At 38.7% G+C, this 21,102-nt stretch overlaps 1 protein-coding gene and 1 pseudogene across 1 annotated transcript; one reads left to right on the forward strand and one right to left on the reverse strand.

The window, feature by feature from the left end:
* Nucleotides 1-1,841: 1,841 nt before the first annotated feature.
* On the forward strand, nt 1,842-8,344 carry LOC117982539 (uncharacterized; annotated as a pseudogene).
* On the reverse strand, nt 6,373-20,467 carry LOC117982701 (serine/arginine repetitive matrix protein 1-like). The gene is given in 16 exon segments (XM_069498569.1): nt 6,373-7,523; nt 7,526-7,631; nt 7,634-8,418; nt 8,750-8,880; nt 9,795-9,911; nt 10,951-11,025; nt 12,815-12,937; nt 13,963-14,065; nt 14,606-14,691; nt 15,348-15,519; nt 15,879-15,985; nt 16,444-16,568; nt 17,405-17,575; nt 18,511-18,633; nt 19,416-19,505; nt 20,177-20,467. Coding segments are annotated over 16 exon segments (2,811 nt in total). The 5' UTR covers nt 20,192-20,467; the 3' UTR covers nt 6,373-7,041.
* Between the last annotated feature and the right edge of the window lie 635 nt (nt 20,468-21,102).

Here is a 21,102-nt window from a genome sequence, read left to right on the forward strand (position 1 = left end):
CGTAACAGAATGATCTTTACGATCTGTCTTTTATTTTTACATTCTGATCGATTGATATCTTAGCCCGGTCAATTCTCAAAAATGGTGATTCTTAGAAAAAAACGTATAGGACAATTTTAAGAAAGAAATTATTTTTGTAGAACAACCCCCTGCCAGACACCCTTAAAAATTAAGGGTGTCTGTATAATAACTCCTAAATACCTGAACAGATGATGATGAGATGATACCTGAGATGTATGGGTCGTATCGTTAGAATCTAAACATCATCCCGAATGATACTGACAATATATTTTTTTAAATCAATATGGCGGCTGTATGACGACATTTTCAAATTTGATTTGATTTTAAATTTTAATAAGTTTTTTTGTAAGGCAGTCGCGTTTTTTATTTTTTTTTATTACTTTGTACCTATAGCTAAGCGCACTACGGAAGTTGAATATTTATCAAATTCTCATCGGTTAAACACTGTAATGATCCAAGTGACGTGTTCTTGCTCTTACGCTCGGCTGCTTTGAGGATGTCGCGACAAGGTCGATAGTAGGTAAATACTGTTACCTAAGTTACCTACCTATGTATGTTAAAAATAAAATAAAACTGTAGGTAGGTACCTGTACCTACTTGTATATTGAAAATTTTAATCTTGGTAAGCTTTATTGACGACTAGTTGATCCGCCTATTATATCAACAACAAGCTGCCCCGGCGAACTTCGTACCGCCTAACAGTCGATTCTTTATTTTTTTATTTTTTTAATACCTACTGACATTTTTTTAAATTTTCTCTCCGTAAGAACCATCCTCGTACATCAAGGAATATTATAAAAAAAGAATTTGCGAAATCGGTTCAGCGGTTCTCGAGATTTGCGATGAGCAACACATTTAGTGATTCATATAGAAGATCTACATGTATGTAGATCTACGTTCTGTAGAACGCGGCCAAAAGTGATGAACAATCGATTTTTTAAAAGGAGACAGCAGATTTGTAGAGCACGTCTGTCTCGGTCGTTTAGACCGACAAAGCGTCATATATGAGTATGAGTGACAGAGACAACGCTCTACAAAGATTAAATGTTATTCTAAAGGCCGATGTTCATCACTATCGGCCGCGTACTGTCCCTACTTACTTTACATAATTTAAATTACAAGATAAGTAAAATAAGTATACCTAAAAATAATAGTAGGTTGGTAGGTGGTATGTAACTAATCTTAGCCCTCCAGTAGAATTTTATTAATAGGTAAGGTACGGACGTAATCAAAATCAGCCCCCCAATTGTGTAAGAATAACCATTTCATGGCTATCGCAATCGTGAAGAAATTCTGCCCTTTGATGGGCTGTGAAAAAATGTAAACAGCGAATCAACCAATCAAAGGGCAGAATTTCTTGACGATTGCGATAGCGATGAAATGGTTATTTTTACACAATCAGGGGGCAGCCCCCCAATTGTGTAAGAATAACCATTTCATGGCTATCGCAATCGTCAAGAATTCGGCCCTTTGATTGGCTGTGAAAAAATGTAAACAGCGAATCAACCAATCAAATGGCAGAATTTCTTGACGATTGCGATAGCCATGAAATGGTTATTCTTACACAATTGGGGGGCAGATCAGTCAATAAATGAGTCTTCTGTAAAGGGTACACGACCTCGGTTAATTTATTACACCTACGTGCTAGTAGGTACGTGTTCTAGGTAGGTATCTATAGGTACTTACAGAAGATATCCCTGAGATTTCTAAAATGATACATTGTGTTATGCTAAAGTTAGTTCGCGTCATGGCATCCTTGCAGAAGGACAGGCTGCCTACAAACGGACTCATTACTTCCCAGTGACCATTGTCAATTACAAGACAAAAACTCCCACGGTTTATAAAGGTTTGAACGTATGCGTACGCACGCAGAGCGCATCTAAACTCATCCGCAGCTAGTGCCGAGTGTTTCGCTAATAAAATAGAGGAAGTTATTAATTAACTATTGCAACGTAAGTTTTATGTAACTACTTTACTTCATATTTACAAAATAGAAAATAGGTCAATTTTTGAAGATAAAAGTTCGTAAGTAAGTCTTATTGTTCAGGATCCAAACTAAGAATAAGTAGGACTGAAGGTCCTCGATATTATGACGTCTTAGCTAGGAATAAGTACCTACCTACTTATAATATTATTTTATTTCAATATACTTAATATGTAGAATTAGATATTATTTTCAATTCATTTTGTAATAGTAAGACTACAAAATGTAGGTAGGTACAGACAATGATAAGATAATGTAAAAAAAATCGTAATTCAAATGTGTTTTCTTTGTAAAACCGTAATAATTTTCAAGTGACAATTTTATTCTACGTTTGAACGAATTTATAATGTGCGTTGTACTTAGCCTATTTAATTTTCCCAATGTTGAACACAATAGTACCTAATTATTATTATTTAGAATAGGTTTTAGAACTAGTGAACCGAGACGTCTGATTCAGAAGTGATAACATTCTGAATGAATAAATAGTATAGCTTCAGTCACAATACCGAGGTACCTAGGTATTTATTATGGCGTAGATCTATTATATTAGTTTTAAAAGTTGGTATAGTTATATGGACGGAAAAGGCCGTCCTTTTTTCGTCCATACTAAAAGACAGACTTTTGGCTACTTTTCCACTAGAGATATTAGCCCAGTCAAGGTACGATACTCAGTATGAAGGACCCACTAATTAATTACTCTACTATTAAATTGTTATTGCTGCCACTTGCTGCCGAGAAATCAATATAAAATAGCCCTGTGCGAAAACTGTGACCGGAACATTCAAAAAAAATTAATACTCTCTGGGCTATAATGTGGATGTGTGTGTGATATCCACCAATCATTTTCAAATTTCAATGCTCCACATAGCTTAGCATTTGTGGAAACGGGTTCAACGCAGCTGTTTTTTATATGGACGCATGCGTGCTAGGAGCTACGGATGGGAGCTATTGTTGGGAGCTACGGATGCGCGAGTAGTGTAGCTATGTGCCGCCGCGTGCCGTGCTCTCCTTATGGTACGATTACACCTAACGAGTACAGTGGCGAGTCAGTGTCCTCGGCCGAGTAGGTACTCGGTTGGTATAAACACTTAGGTACGGGTGCTCGGCGCAATTTCGAAATACGTATAAACGGCCACCACAGCACTGTCTCGGCCGAGTGACATTTTACTGTCTCGCTTCACTACTCGGTAGGTGTAATCAGCCCATTACCGTGCATCGTCGCGTCGGTGCATTGCTTGGCTCAAGTCGCACATCTATAGTACTAGGGATATCTACTCATGTGTCTATAGTACGCGACAGGTCGAGATGACAATCGGTGTATGAGGGGAAGGGACGTCCGCACACCCACATGCCACCCGCGCTATCCCGCACCGTGCTAGCACGGGGGCTATGCGGGTGTGCGGGGCGTCCCCACGCCGATCGCCATCTCGACCTGTGGCGTACTATTGGTACCTCGCGGCGGCTCATTTACAATTCTACATAGCACATCTTACCCGCTCCACTACACCGCTTATACTTACCATTAATTCGAGTTTTTTTAAGGATTCCTCAGCATATTTGGTGCATTTTTATTGAGCACAAACCTGTAATAAAGCTTTTTAGAGGTAAAGTTGTTGAATATCATGCATCATATTAAAATGATTTTATTTAGATAGATAAAACACTTGTTCCTGTGATTATTGCACTTATGTATGTTAGGTCACTTTAACGTGAGAATGATCTTACTCACAGTCGATTATTGTACTGAAGTTGAGGGTCAAAATATTAAACGCAGACACACCTTACCTACCTACATGTTAATGTTGCCTTCACATAGTAATTACTTCATGTTAATTTGCAATGAAAAGGCCCAAGCATGTCATTATTCATGTACTTACTGAATCGTAACTTGTAGGTAGGTAGGTAACACGAAAACCAACTCACGATATAAATAGGTACCTACTTAAGTAATTTTTTTAAGACCTATAAATACACTCTATAGGTTCACTATACCTAGGTACTCCTAGGTTTTGTATATAGGTATTGTACTTACTTTATACAGCCGTACCTGTACCTACTAATATTATAGAGGAAAGATTTGTATTTTTGTGTTTGAAACGAATAAACTCAAAAACTACTGGACCGATTTCAAAAAATCTTTCACCATTAGAAAGCTATGTACATTATTCCGTAGTGGCATAGGCTATATATTTTTTTTTGGTTAGAGATCCATGCGAAAATCGTAATAAGCTACCCGTGCGAAGCCGGGGCGGGTTGCTAGTCTTGACTATGTAAACCACGTTACAATAATTTTACAGATGATATATTATTATTACAAATGCCTAATATCGCTGCTGGTCATGGTGTCCACGCAAGCAGCTCCTGAAAATTTATCAGGGCAAAAGAAAGCGGCTCTCGTCTCTAGACAAGTAAAAGGAACTACCGACGATCTCAAAACCGCAAGCAGTTCTTGTAAGTACCCAAGTGGCTACAATAATTAATTGTTATTAGGACGAAAGCTGTAGCAGCAGTTCTACCTGATATACAATCGTTACAGTAAGCTAAGCCGATTCCTAGTTCGTCGTCGTCCCCTCGTCTCATACCCCGATTGCCATCTCAACCTGTCGCGTACTAGGTATACCTTCACTTATTTTTAGGATTCCGTGCTTCAAAAGGAAAAACGGAACCCTTATAGGATCACTTTGTTGTCTGTCTGTCTGTCAAGAAACCTACCTTGACCTAGAATTATGAAATTTGGCAGGTAGGTAAGTCTTACAGCAAACATTAGGGGAAAAAATCTGAAAACCGTGTATTTGTGGTTACATCACACAAATAAATTAAATTGTGGTCATGATCTAATAATTAGTATTTTAAATTTTTGAAGATATCTATATCAAGTGGGGTACCATATGAAAGTTCTTCACCTGTGCATTCTAAAACAGATTTTTATTTATTTTTATGCATCATAGTTTTTGAATTATCGAAGTGTCGAAAAAATACGACTGTAATACGGAACCCTTGTTGCACGAGTCTGTCTCGCACTTGGCCGGTTTTTTCGTTAATTTATCTTCTCAATCTCAATAATAATAATTGACATGCATAGTAAAAAAATATTTTCGATGTCGAAAGAGATAAAACAATGATTTGCGTCTAGAAATTCCAACTAAATCGATTGCCTGCGAAATCATTAACTTATTTTCCTCATTACAGATTCAAATCAATACTCAAACTGGGGAGGACACTCTCCTGGCGGATATGGATTCTCCATAACTGGTGTCGGAACAATAGACAGAAGCGATTATTACGACCCGGGTTACAATACATTAGGTGGTGGATATGAAGGCTGCAATAAAAAACACCTGGTTATGGAACAGCAGCGGTTATGCGTTAATGGGGTATTGGTGGCCACGGTTCTGAGGGATAATCATTGTGATGGAGGAAGGCATATGGGGGGTATGGTCAAACATGGGCTATGGAGCACCGGATTTTCCCAATGGGTTATCAGTACGAGTGGTTTTGGAGCCAGTGCACTGGATGGTGCCAGTGGATATATCAACAATGCAGGATACGGTGGCGGCAATGGCGGCTATGGTGGTTATGGTGGAAACGGCGGTTTGATTTCCTACTATGGTTATAACAATCCATCCTACCAAGGCGGCCGGAATCTCGGATACGGATTATTATAACAAAAGGCTGGTTATGGAAACATCTACAGCCAGCGCATTCTACCGAGTTTAGTTACAGGTTACAGGGGTTATTCGCGAAGATAAGTGAAAATAGCACCTTGGTACTTTATAGAATGCACTAACATAAGGGTGAATTCATGCCAGTGCACAGACCGAGCACATTCAAAGAACTGTCAATTCATTCTAAACAGATCCGCGTCGGAGCTCCTGCCGGATTCAACACTTAGCTATTAGATATCTACGGCCGTGCAGTGTGGATTGTGTGCGTAGCACATTTTACTCCTACCGGAAATTACTGTTATTTTGTAATTTCATTAGCTGACAGCTGTGTAGAAAACTACTGAAATGTCTGTTGTGTTATACTTATAACTACCTATATTTTTGTAATTGTTAAACCAAAGACCTAAACATATTTTATTTGTTTTAATAATATAATAATTTGTTAACAACTTTAACTTTCTGTTAGAGTAATAAATTATTGTGATACTATAGGTGTACCGCTTGACTGAGGGATCGTGGGGCCTACCCCAACTTGCGGGAGGGTGACAGCAGCGTGCCTTGATTTTTATATCAAATGCCACCCTCCCGCAACCCGCCCCCTCCCTCACGAGCCGTCTCAATGAAACGGTATACCTACAAAATCTGTGATTTACAATACATAAAATAAGTCATTCGTGATTATGTAACAATAAAACAATGATGAATATTTAGGAAATTTTATTACTAATAAAGAAATGTTGTTATCTTAAGCATCCTATTTCATTAAAACTGTTGCATAGAGTAAAATTAAAATGTTTTACATCTCAATCATCACTTAAATGTTTAAAGGTGTGATTTTTGAAACAGAATCAATCATAATCGTCAAGATCAGTTGCACGCATCTTCTATAAAATTGTAACGGTGGCTTACACACAAACATTTAAATTGATGAAGGAAAATCAATGTCACTTTTAGGGTCTATGCAGACGATTTGGATACAGATGCAATTAATTGGACTGCAAGCCATCCACAAAATTGAAGTTTGGATATGGTTTTATGCAGTTAAGACTAAGGTCACACGATGCGTTTTTCGGTGCGTTGCATCGCCGACCGCTGGACCGTTGCCGCTCCGGCAGAAAGCGATGGCGTTGTCCGTTCGTCAAGTCCGTTGAGGCGCCGACGACGTCGTAACGCATCGTGTGGTATGTGGTACAGCGATTTCAATGTAGGATGACGCAGCAGCACCGCTCAGACGCCGCACCGCCAAAGCAATGCATCATGTGGCTTTACTCTTAGTCCACTAAACTAAAACCGCATCCAAGCTGCAATTTTGCAGTTGATTTGCAGTACAAATGCAGATCAGGTGCATTGATCCTAAAATGTAAACAACCACTAGTCAGAGCCAGATGCGCTCGTCTGCTTTTTCATAGACTTTAAAGCTCTTTCTCGGAGTTTCTTTTCTAAGTCCTCGTTGTTAACTTTTCCTTCCTCTTCCTCTTCTTCCTCAGCCTCGTCACTGTCCGAGGAATCGTCTTTGCGTTTAGACGATTTCTTGTGTTTTTTGTGTTTCTTATGCTTCTTTGAATGCTTCTTATGTTTCTTTGCCTTTTTGGACTTTTTAGGTTCATCGCTGTCTGAATCTGATTCAGAGTCTGAAGCTTTCTCTCTAGGCTTTTTCTTTGTCACTTGGTCGCTATCAGAAGATGAGTCTTCTTTTTCTCTTTTCTTGGCTTTCTTCTCACTTTCGTCGCGAGTTTTGGATTTCGACTCATCCGCGTGTTTTGTTTTCGACGGTTTCTCCTCTCCTTTGCGTGGCTTAGAAACTTCTGGTGATCCCACCTTTTCCTTAACAAGGTCAATCTTCTTACGTTTAATTCTTTTTCTGAAGAAGTAGATCGTTGCTTCGCTTTCTTTTTATTTGACTTCTCGTCCCTATCTGAACTATCTTCATGCGAGTCTTCAGAATTGTCAATTTCTTTGATCTATCTTTGACCTGTTTGCTTTCAGTTTTCTCTAGTCTCGGACGATCCAAAGTAGTATCTTTAGATCGCTTTTTGGATTTCTTTTCAGTGTCCGAGTCCTCTGGCATACCTTTGTGTTTGGCTTTAGAGCTCTTACGCTTAACTTCTTCCTCGGAACTCGATTCCGAACTTGAAGATCTTGCCCTCTTCTTTCGCCCCTTCTTTGCCAACTTCTTCTTAGCATTCTTTTTGCTTTTCTTTTTGCGATCTTCTTCAGAATCGCTCGACGAAGAATCTTCAGAATCGCTGTCGCTTGACGAAGTCTCTTTTTTAGCTTTCTTCGATTTCTTTGTAGTAGGTTTTTCTTTGCGTTTAGGTTTAGATTTGCTTTTCGATTTAGCCACTTCTTCGCTGCTCCCGCTTTCGGATTCAGAGCGCTTTCCTTTGCGTTTTGTTTTCTTCACTTCAGGAACCTTAGTCTCTTCTTCATTCTGTTCTTTGCCAGAAGCGTCGTCTCCCGATCTGTCACATTTCTTATTATTTTCTATTTCATGTTTTCTTAGGAAAGGAGACGGAGTGCGAGACAAACTCTTAGAATATTCGCGTAACACTGGAACCGCAATGAAATCATCTCTATCTTCTTCATCTGATGATTGAACTTTGGTTGTCTGAATTTCATTTTGAGGTGCAGGTTTTTCTTGAACAACGGACGACTCTCTGCTAGAACTAGATGCCACCCGTTCCTTGGACCGTTCCCGAGGGATGGATATTCGTTCAGGTGACTTCTTCCGCAGTTTTTCGATATTTTCTGTGATAAAATACATAAAACTGTTATAACTGTGGCAGAATTCAAAAAAATTTGGACATTTGAATCGAATCTACATTTAAACAGATAAGATTAAATTATAATTTCACAATTTTATTAAATTTTAATATAATAGTTACTTCCAGAAATCAAAAAACAGACTCAATTTTAATTATTTTATCCAGCTGTTTCTCCAGGCTAATGCTTGAAACAGATTAACCGATGTTGATATGACACTAAAGGCAGGTAAAAGGTAATGAATTAGGCTGTTTTTATCTTGGGAAAACAGTGTTCTTCTTTATAACCTAAATTCACGCGAGTATATAATACGAACCTTTACGCGGTATGGAGACGGACTTTTCTAAACGTTCCTTAATCAGATCGCTCGACCTCCTGTCCCGTGATTTCCTGTCCCTCGATCTTCTTACTTCTTTCCCGGAGCGATCCCTAGATCTCTTGTCCCTGCTGAAATAGTTATTTGTTATGCAAGGCTGCAAAGTGGTTATTTCGGCGCGAAGTATGTATTGAATTCCGAGATAGCAATGGATCACTAATGCCCGGTTTCTGAACTCGTCAGTTATGTTCTCATTAGCTGTTAATTCAATAAAGTTATGTATAAGATAAACGTCGTTTAACTGTCCATGCGTTTCTGAATACAACAAAAACTATGAAACCGATGACCAGTTCATTATTCTGTTACTAGATGGGTCTGTTACAGGAAACGAGTTTGAAATGCATATATTAACACTAGTTTTATAATAGTATTTTTTTCTATGCTAAATAAGTGGCTAAACACTGTTTTTGTAAAGTAACGAACAACTTACTATTAAAATACTTTTTAATCTAAAAATACGCAAACCATGAACTACCTACCGACAGATGAAACGTCAAATAACTTTATGAAATCGACAAACGGCGCACATTGGCAGTTAGTTATTGAACGGAGTTTATCTTGCATTGCGTTGTTTTAGAACACGCACTCGCTCGAGTTATCGGACCAAAAGCGCCAATTTGAATAGATTTAAACCGTCGATAAAAGTTCTCAGAAACCGGGCATATATCTTACAAATCCAATATCTGACTTTGATCAAAGTCAATCATTTGACATTGACTTTGCGTGCATTGAATACCGACCAAGCGATGGATTCTAAGGAAAGGAACATCTTTCAGAAAATACGTCCAGTAATCCCTGACATAAAGTGAAATTTATTGACAAATGCTGAGTTAGTTGTTCGAAACAAATTCAATAATTTAAGTAGAGATCAATTTAATCACAAGAATCCTGTGGAGTCTCGTCTGTGACAACCTGTGGAATCTTGAATCTGTTTCAAACAATTCGACGTAAATGTCTTTAAGAAGTTAACATCATAAACACGTACCTGGTCCTGTCCCTGGAGCGTCTGTCCCGGGAACGGCGCTCCCTGGAGGGGCGACCGGAGCGGTGCCGAGAGCGCGAGCGCCTGCGCGACCGCGAACGCCGACCGCGGTCACGAGACCTATCATACACAGTGAACCCTCTCAGATCTTTGGTTTTGCACACGTTAGGGTCGATGCAGACGAAGGACAGTCAGAGTAAGAGATCTATGGAGCGCACTCTGACTTTGCTTAGGCTTAAGACAAAGTTAAAACGAGACAGATGTATGTCGCTGACATAAATCTATCTCGTTTAACTCAATCTTGAGTTTGAGCAAAGTCAGATTGCGCTCAATAGATCTCACCCTCTATGTTATGACTGGCGCCTGATTTCGTCTCCGCATAAATAGAACTAACTTAGTGACTATAATATTTAAGGCCATCTATTCACTCGAGAAATTATGTATTTACTAGCTTATGCTCGCGCGACTTTGTCCGCGTGGACTACAAAATTTCAAACCCGCCTATTTCACCCCTCTTCGGAGTTTGAATTTTCAAAAATCCTTTCCTTAGCGGATGCCTACGTATAATAGCTATCTGCATGTCCGAATTTCAGCCCTATCGTCTACCAGTAGTTTGAGCTGTGCGTTGATAGATCAGTCAGTCACCTTTTCCTTTTATATATATAGATTTCCAACAGATGCTTAGGAGTGTGGACGCGTGTTTCACTTGCTTATAAACATCTTTTCAAAAATATTGCAAAGTAAAATGAACTTTATCTGCACTCCAATATATGTAGTGTATCAAATTTTACTAAAGACAGATACGCGGACCTAATTCGTCCGTCATCGTCTGCGACATATACTACATTTCAAAAGTAAAAAAAAATATACTGAAAAATTACCATAAACTACGGATGTCGTCAATAATACAAGTAAGAACACATTAGTGACATATCACGCGAAGCCAATATAAAGAAAAAATGAACATACACACACTATACTTTATCTGTGGAAAGTGTATAGCGGTCTCTCTATGCGCGCAAATATGGCGCCCTTCTAACATTTCCATACGACACATTCGAGTGGATTTTTCCCTGGCCTTAAATGATTATTCGAGACTACTATGAGTGTTAATTACATAGCAAAAACGAGCACAAATAAAGATAAATAAATAAATTACCTGTCTCTTGAACGTCGTCGAGAGCGTGAATGCGAACGTCTACGTTTTTCAAGCGATCGGCGACGTTCTCGCGACCTGGTATTATAACTCACCAATATTAGCAAAATAAAATATGTATTTCTTAAACTATGATATAATAATATAGCAAGGAGTAGGTATTTTCAAAAATGCTATCTGTTTCACGCCGCCTCGCTGCCTTCTCCTTGTGAAAGATGGAGAGAGTTGCAAGTCAAGTAGGCATTTGCGTACATTTTATTCTTGAAATATTGTTTCGGGTGCCCAGACGTTTACAAAATTAGACAATTTTGGTTTCATTAGATTCACACACCTTCTCGTGCGTTTTATTTTTTCGTCTTTTAGTTTGGTTAAATTAAAAAAATAAAAATACTCAAGAAAGTTTTAGGTCAAAAATTGGACTGAATTGGAAATGTGGATATTTAGATGCTAGTAACTTTTAACATAAGCAATATTTCTTCAAAATTAAAACGTACGAGCATAGTTCTTCATAGGGGAGAATTTTCCATTTAAGGGGAGAAAAATGTTATCGCTTTTTGTATGAAAATTTACAACTAGACGATCCTCTTAAAAAAAATATCAGAATCAATAAGCGTCAGGTAAAAAGAGCGCTGAAGTCTACCACCGTAGTTTGGACAGCTGTGACGAAACCCTAATCGGGAAGACTCGGGTATCCGAACGAAAGTAGTGAAAGAAATTATCTATGGCCTTCGCCACAAACCACCACCACTAAAATTTAATAACCAACAAAAAATCTGCAGTGTAAATTCAAGACACGTTTACAGTATAAAAAAATTGAGTGTCCTTTAATTACTATCATAAAAAATATAATAATAGCAATAATAATAATAATTGGTCAAAATATTATTAGCGAGCATGTGACGCGCAGCGTTGACTTTACGTTTCGTGTGTTCACACATTTTCACATTTTCAAAAAAAAAAGAACTTTGGTAAATTAAAGTTTAAAAAAATCCTATTGCACATTTAAAACAATAAAATCTTTCCTGTGTGGGACATGTGTCCGCTACAGCTTAACGAAACTGAAAACCGCTGCCGTGCCTAAAGCGTACCGTAACGTTATTGTCGTAGCTAGCAACGGTTATCAGCTATCATCTATGACGAACCACTTGACAACGCAACGCTGCCAACCGGCAACTGACAATGCATTGTTTGGTTTTTTGGTAACTAAAAACGCAATAATTATGCCTTCTCTTTCTTTCTTTCACTGAAAGCTGAGAAGGAGCGGTTATTGGCTACCGGCTTAGTAACTAAGAACTTGATAAACCAAAGCCGACCTTATCTCTATTTCGCTAAGGCTTAACTGTACAAGTACTTGTCCATTACACTTTGATCTATCAATTTTATTACAGTTAGCCTTAGAGTAATAAAGATAAGGACCTCTTTGGTTTATCAATCGTCTTGAAATGTTTTTGGTCAACTGGACTGTGGCAAACTATCCGTGCAGGCGTCCACTATAGTTTGACCTATGTCAATGATCATTATAATTAAACTTTGCTGCTATGAACTTAAGCTTGTGATTACTTCACGCATGAAAGTAAAATTGGTTTTATTTCAGTGAAATATGCGCGCGCTAGCTATAGACGGCATTGATACGGCAGCTAGCTTAGTTACTTCAATGGAAACCTCTGATACGAATATTCGGCAACGGTTATCAATATCGGTATTGAAACTAAATAACTGTTGGATAACCGTAGCCAGAAATAGCCAATAACTCCCATCTCTACTTTCCTGTATTCGCATTTAACATGGTTTCGTGGTAATTAAAAAGTAGTCGTGGATATTTGGCACCCTATCAAGCTAGCAGTTACACAAAATGTATGAGTATTACCTCTCACGTCTCTCTCGCTCCCGGCGGCGTCTTTCACGCTCGCGTTCTCTCTCCCTCTCGCGCTCCCGCTCCCGCCGCTCCACCGATCGCCGTGGCCGGCTGCTGCGACGTCGCGACTTACTCCTAACAATAAAACCGTGTTCATATTACACATAAACAAGTTAACAAACATTTACAAAAAATACACTTATACAAAAAGTATACGACATAGTACTAAAACTATAAATGCGAAAGCGTGTCTGGCGGGCGGTGGAAAGGTAATTTCCACGTTTAACCGATTTTGGACATGGATAGCTTACTTTTTTCCCAGAAAACCAAAGAGTTTTCAGGGGTTTTTTAAACAACCTAAATCCACGCGGACGAAGTAGTAAGTATGCATTTAGTTTTTTGAGAAATCCCATTCGAATCGTTCAAGTATCAAGACACGCCAAACAAGACCTACGGCGTTTGCACTTTGCAGCAGACTACGGCTTTAACAGTACTTTCCAGAGAAACATCATTCAAATAAAATCACGTTTCAATAAAATAGCGACTCTTGGGAGTACGAAATAAAGTGTAATTCAGCTGGTACAGTGGCATCTTAAAATTTTATATAACGCATCTCTTCCTATCGCGTAAGCACTCGGCTCACACACAAGAGATAAGGGTCACGTGACCAAGCGAGCCCAGCCTGGTTACAGTGCACAAGTGAGTGCGCACAAGCGCACACACTACACATTCATAAACTCTTATTCCTCCCCTCCCTCTCTCTCTCTCTCTCTCTCTCTCTTTCTCTCATAAGAAATAAGAGTTACGTGAGTGCCGTCGAAGTTAAAATCATACTTTCAAAACAAATATTAACAATTCCCATTTTTGAAAAATTAAATATAACAAATTATTATCATGTAACGCTCCCTAGTGCTAGTGCTTCTATACATAATGTATATATTATTTATGGTAGCACTATACCCAAAATCGATTAATGGACGGAATGATAAGCAACATACTAAACCTTAGTGGTTTTTTTGTTGTGTTAAAAGTATTTGTAAAATGTTCAATATTTGATAGTTAATAAAAAAAAAAAAAAAAAAAAAAAAAAAAGGGATGCGCCACCGTAGGTATATTTCTCGGGTCACGTGCCCTTGTGGGCCCGGCCTGAGGATACTGACCTCTCTCTGCGGGAACTGCGGCGCGGGCTGCCGCTGGCGGAGGAGTCGCGGTTGGAGCGGTACTGCCGCTTCTTGTGCGAAGACCGCTTCTTTGCACTCCCACCTTTCCACAACAATTAATACAAGTTAAAAGTGTTCTCTTTGTTCGTTATCACACGATCGTGCAGAGCATGCTGTTGCAATCAACACTTACGGGCGGCGCGGTGTGAGCAGACTTGCCTGAGAATTCTCATTCTGAGAACCCCCTGATATTTATGTTTTAGGTCAGGTATTAAATTGGAAGGAAAGAAGTGTTGGTAAATATTTATTTATTATATTATAAGACAGTAGGTATAATTTTATTTATTTATTTGTTTTCGCCACTGCCCTAATGACACCAAAGCAAAAGTCGGCGAATTTTGGTCCCAAACGTTCACCACGTAACAGGGAACTCCAGTTCGAGGTTGTAATTTCTGAGTCAACCACAAACTCGAGCTCCAGCCTGCATGCAAGCGGTGGAGATAATGTGCAAGTCCACCGTGACCGGTCCACACTTGAGTCTTCACCTTTCTTGGTCTTTCACCCGTTTCCAGTAGTGGGCTGATGATAAGTTGTGATGATGATGGTGTTGATGATGAGTAATGATAATGAGAAACAGACTTACGGGATGATGCGGACGAGGAACGACGTTCGCTCGACGAGTTGCGTTTTTTCTCCACCGGTTTCTCCTCTGCTTTTTCAACAGCTGACCTGTTTACAATAACTTAAATTACCTTCAATCTTTTGTAATACAATGAAATGAAAGAAGAAGAAGGATTCATCTTTCATATAAAAGGAAAAGCTGACTGACTGATTGACTGATCTTAAATTACTAGACGGATAGGGCTGACATTTGGCATGCTGATAGCTATTATGACGTAGTTCTGCTAAGAAAGGATTTTGAAAATTCAACCCCTAAGGGGGTGAAATACCAACGCAAAGGGGTACAACAGAATTTGAAATTTTTGTAGTCCACGCGGATGAAGTCGCGGGTATACGCTAGTCTATATATATATAAAAGGAAAAGCTGACTGACTGACTGACTGATCTATTAACGCACGCATAAATTAATAGGACTCCGTTTTTACCCTTTAGGTATGGAACTCTAAAAAACTGGCCTTCTGGACTCCTTTTTGAAAGTTAATTATTAAATCTGACTGAGACATCCATATGAAACTAGTCGATAATTATCCGCGTGCGATTTAGCCATAGATAGTTTATAGTCTGATTTAAAATTTTAAATTATAAAACTGGGCAAAAACAATTGTTTGAATTCAAAGCAAGTTGTAAAGTAGTTCAGAGTTCATTTAGAGATTTGCACCTAAAAAGTCATAAGTGTTACAATATAGAGAATCAAAGATAATTACTTGTTGGGTGATGCTGATCTAGATTTAACTTTTGCTTCTTTATCGTCATCTTTCTCCTTCAATGAGTCGTCTTGCTTCGACTCATCTTTGATAGATTCAGCTGTTGAATTGTGATTCACTTCTTCCTTGACTTCAACATCATCCGTCTTCTTCTCAGGGGACTTTCCATTTTCTGCATAAAATATATTGTAATTACTATTTGCTTCACATTTAAACATTTTAAGCTGAAACTGGATAATTAGTTCTAATCTAAATATATAAAAGGAAAAGGTGACTGACCGACTGACTGATCTATCAACGCACAGCTCAAACTACTAGACAGATTGGGTTGCAATTTGGCATGCAGATAGCCATTATGACGTAGGCATCTGCTAAGAAAGGATTTTTGAAAATTCAACCCCTAAAGGGTGAAATACCATGCAAGAAATCACGTCTATCCGTTGCACCGTTGCGACGTGATTGTAGTACAAACCAACAAAAAAACACACTTTCGCATTTATAATAAGGGTACTGATAGTTAGTATTCTGTACCTTTAGGTTCTGGTAGCTTGATTTCGTCAACGTGCGGCGGCTTCGGCTGGCTGCTTCGGTCGCGGCTGCGCCTCCTCGACCGCCGCGGGCTGCCTCCACTGCGATGCCTGTTATGAATAACATTTATATTGATTCCATATCGTCAATCACTTGGCCTCAAAAACCTCAATTCAACTATTAGTTACGCAATATTTGGACCACCTCTATAACACACCCCCACCGAAAAGAATGTTCAGAAATTGCACTCGAGCAGAGGCTCAGCTGTTTAAAAAATTTACATACAAAGACTAGAGAGCTCGCACCTGCTTTGCACAGCTAGTCTTATGTACTCTACAAGTCTATAGAAATCATTGAAGTCCACTAAGAAGTTTAGAAATTATCGGAGGATACTTTAACGTGGATAATGGCTTTGTTTATGAAGAGATAATATCTAAATTACGCCTGTGTTCACGATTTTATATTATGGTTTTTTGGATTCTTTCCTTAGTTCCGCAGTCACTATCCATTGGCATTAAGCAGATATAATACCTAGACACAAGGGATAATAATAATTAATAATACTCACTTCCTGTCAGTAGAACGATCACGCGAGCGAGACCGCGAGCGCCGTCGGTCGCGCGAACGCCGCCGCGAGCGCGAGCGGGACCTACGACGATCCTTGTCTTTGTCCTTGTCCTTCTGTTGCTCTTCCTTTAGGGACGAATTCACAATTTACTACTAAGGCTCTCCCAAACAGACGCGAAATCACGGCCGGAATGTTGACTTGGTTAGCGATATATGCCTGCTCAAGTAACATGTAACGACGACGCCACGGGAGCAACTTGAACAAACACTTATCATTTCTTTCAAATATCAGTCGTTATTCCGGCCAAAATTTAGCAGCTGCTTGGGAGAGCCTTAGTAAATGATTTTTTGACGCCAATTATTTTGTATTAATAAAATTTTAACAATATTTTGGGAGGGAAAGAGGTGATTTGTAATTGATGGTCTCATAGTACTTCAGTTTTAGAATTAACTGGTAAATAGGTAAATTATGAATATAATATTGTACATCAGTTATAAGAAAGCAAATATCTGGCTATTTTAATGAACTTTAAATGTCTGAAACACTGAAGTTGCAACTTGGCAGTTTGCACAGGTTGCGCAACATAGACTAAGGATTAAATACAGAAGTCTGGCTGAGATCTGTTTTTGAAACAATGCCTCGATTTCAAATTGGACTACTTATTTTGCGCGCACTATATATACAGCCGACAGTTTAACCGATTTTTATGAAATTTGGTACAGTTAGTTTACATCTCAAGGATGAACATAGGCTACTTTTTATACCGGAAAAGGTTTCCACAGGATTTGATTTTTATGAAATTTGGAGATTGCATCTCAAAGATTGACATAAGCTTTTGACTTTTTATCCCAGAAAAGGAAAAGGTTCCCACAGGATTTTTAACAAATCTAAATCCAGACGGACAGTAGGGAGCATTATCTAGTGAGTTTATAAGTTTACAACACACATTAGAATACTGTACCATTCTCTTCTTGATCTCTTCTTTCTTCTGCTGGGTGAATGATTCCGGGATGCCATTCTCGCTTGCCTGCGCGCTCAGCAGGAGCTCCCACAGTTCACCCATGAAGAGTCTTGCGTTCTTGCCATTAAGGAATCCAGTCAAGTTGATCTGCATCTTCTTTGGACATGGGAACTGGGAGGTGAGGAAACGGAAAAGGGGAAGAGAAAATTACTTCATTAGTGACTTGTTCATTTTTACTGCCCTGAAATCTTTCAAGTTACATGATCCACCATACTGATCTGTAACATGGTTCATTCTAATTCAGACTTGTTTTAAGCCGATTTATGAAACAAAACAACTCAGGGAGGCGTACAGAGCGTCGACGAAAAGAGTATATTTTTAAAATGTAACACAACAAATACCAACACAGAAATGACTCAGGTAGGGAAGCAAACATTATAATATCAATACATGGCGTTAAAAGTGCAGGTGGAGCAACGGTGTCGGCTGCAAGACGAAGGCGGCGAAGCGACGGCCGAGGCGACGCTACGCTGCGCCGCCGCACGCCGCGAGCTCCGCTGCCGCCGCTTCCACGCACGCGATGCCATGTTCACACTTCTTTCTTCAATTCCTTGCACCTGTAAGGGTTTTGCGACAAAACCACATTATGCTGAACGCAAAGCCTAACTGAGACTTCCCTACGCCGAGTCAAGTCTTTCTCTGAGCGCCTCAGAGTGTGATATTACATTCGAGTCTTGGTTGTCCACAGCGTAATTCTCTTTAATAAGTTAACATTGTTTTTAGTATTTAATTTCCCCGTAAATACCGACTGAGAATGCTAAGGCCTCCGAAACAGTGTAGCGGGACGCGCTGCGGCGGCTGGCGGCGGCGGCAGGCGGCGTCAGCGGCACACTAACCGGTGGAGACCATAAAAATAGCCATAGCCAATCAATATACATTTGACATTAACATACTTCGATTGCAGTTTCCTTTTCTGATTTCAGCTCACTAAATTCATCTCTCAGTGAAATTAATTGAAAATTTTGCCTCGTGAAAGATAAAGAAACTGCAATGATTACATTAGTTTATAAATAATTATATTGTGAATAGGAAAATATGCTAGTCACCTTTTCCTCTAGTTGGTTGTTGACGTAGTCAATGACAACGTCATCTTCCATCTTGAGAATGTCAGTGATCTTCTGGGTGATCCATGGTTTCAGCACATCCAGTTTCACCTTGGACATGTCCACCTGTATAGGATGTATACATGAGTATGTATGTATGCTTTGTGTCCTTTATCAACTAATAAAATAACTGAGCTAATTCACTTTGTGCACAAATCTTTAAATTGACAAATCTTAAAGTATAAGCCTGTGAAAAGAACAGGTATTAAACACAAATATTGCTAAAAGGCTAAGTTTGGGTGGCCAATTTCACTATTGTTAGCAGTTCCTGTAGTTTTAATTTAAATTAATTATAATTTATAATTAATTTATATTCAACTAGCTTATGCTCGCGACTTCGTCCGCGTGGACTACACAAATTTCAACTCCTACATTATTCCCACAAGGGTTGAATTTTCGAAAATCCTTTCTTAGCGGATGCCTACGTCATAATAGCTATCTGCATGCCAAATTTCAGTCCGATCCGTCCAGTAGTTTGAGCTGTGCGTTGATAGATCAGTCAGTCAGCCAGTCAGTCAGTCAGTCACCTTTTCCTTTTATATATTTATCTGCTTATAGTCCCCCGACTGATTGCAGATAATAACAAGGAAAATATATATATATATATTTAGAAGATTTTAATTTAATAATTTTTACATGCTAAACACAAAGATCTTGGTCCTCAGGAGGGCCACTTTAGATATGTTTTTTTCAAGTTCTTCATGATAAATCTAATCATTGGCAATTAGAATCAAACCTAAAACTGATTTAGGCAAAAAGCAGCTCACATATTTTAGCAGTTACCATTTGCCAAATGCAACATCCGAATTAAAAATTCATAAAAAGGCTTAACTGTAAAATTTTATTACCTGCTGAGTCAAGCAATCACCAAACTTCATTTGCTTCATGAGCTTTTTTTCCTTGTCACTGAAGCGGGTGTCCTGTTCAGTACTGGTGCCCTGTGGAGGAATTTGTATGATTTTAGTGGTTCATATGATAAGAGTAATATTTAACAATTTTGCAGGCATAGCCTAACACCATATACCAATAGTAAATACCATAATTTACTATACTCTTTAATATATATACCATAATATCTCTCTCTAGTATACCCTCTAATTTACATTAGGCTTGATCAAGTAAACTTGATAGTATTATGGTGGCTACATAATAATATGTAACTGCAAGCATGACAAGCCAGCATAATCATTTGTTTGGTGCAGGCATGCTTGGGCATCTATAAGATGATTTTGTGTATGTGTGTGAGTATGAGGGTGAAACACCATCTTCCTAACTGGGCTAGTAATGAGAAGTTCTTTACAAAACATAGTAGACCTATTTTTGACCAGATCCGGGAATCGAACCCTCAACTGTCGTCATCCCTAGTCGAATATGCTCACTAGACCAACGATATATAGGCAGAGATATAAACAGTGTGATTATTATTATCAGCAACCATTCACAATGTAACAAATTTATCGCATCGATATTTCCTAAAAACCAACCAAGTGATGCTCCATCACACAACCTCCAAAATTCTCACAACCTCCAAAACATTACCACTCATTCAAATTTGTACATGACCTATTGAATTCCGAGATTTCCAGAGCTCAGTATAAAATAATCTTACCGTGTACATCATCATTTTTGGGAAATTAGTAAAATCAATATTTAGAATATAAGCGGCTTGGGCTGGGGCTTGCCGCTTGGGGCCCTCAGGATGCGCACAAATCACAACGGTCAAGCCAATATTACAATAGAAAGTTATATCAAAGTTGAAACTTGAAACTAAAACTGCATTAGGCTTAAAACTCCACAAATAGTCGCACAGATTACAGAAGCCATTATTTTCAACGAAGCTCACAAAATTCACAAGTTAAAAATGTGATCGACCGCCATGTTGACAAAGAGTATGTAAAATGTAACATCAGGCAGGCGAAGCTTGCCACAGACCAGTTAGCTTCCTATAGCTTTTGAATGCACGGATGCCTAGAAATGACACACCAGCGTAGGTAGAGTAATAAAGGTAGATTGAAGTACTGTGTAACCGCGTATGAGATAGCGATAGCACGACGTAACGATGAATAACACGACAATTATTATTACCATTGTTCATATTTGTATTAACCGATCAACAATATTTGTATTAAACGTTTTTTATGTGAAAACAAGTAAATAACTAATGAGAAATACAATTACGCCACGAATTCTCAGTTTGTTTTGCAACTAAAGTTGCATTCCTTGTATGTATTCTTGAAAAAAACAAGTTACACGATAAGGGACAAAAAATTGGTTAGCTGCGTCTCTGTTTATCACATTAGTAACTTTATCTGTGCTCTCTTTTTAGTGTGAATGAGAAAGCAAATGTTCCTGCATCTACCTTTATTACTCTATCTACGCACACCAGCATCCACAGAATTATAAATCATAAATCACCGAAAAAAAATAGTTTATTCTCTGTGACTCTATTTTAAAAATTACTCTAAGGCCTTAAAGGACTGATATCCAGGGCCGTTAAATAAATTTAAAAAAAAAACTCAATTGTCATAAAATGTC

The sequence above is a fragment of the Maniola hyperantus genome, chromosome 5, assembly GCF_902806685.2.
Source record: "Maniola hyperantus chromosome 5, iAphHyp1.2, whole genome shotgun sequence".
Lineage (NCBI taxonomy): Eukaryota > Metazoa > Arthropoda > Insecta > Lepidoptera > Nymphalidae > Maniola > Maniola hyperantus.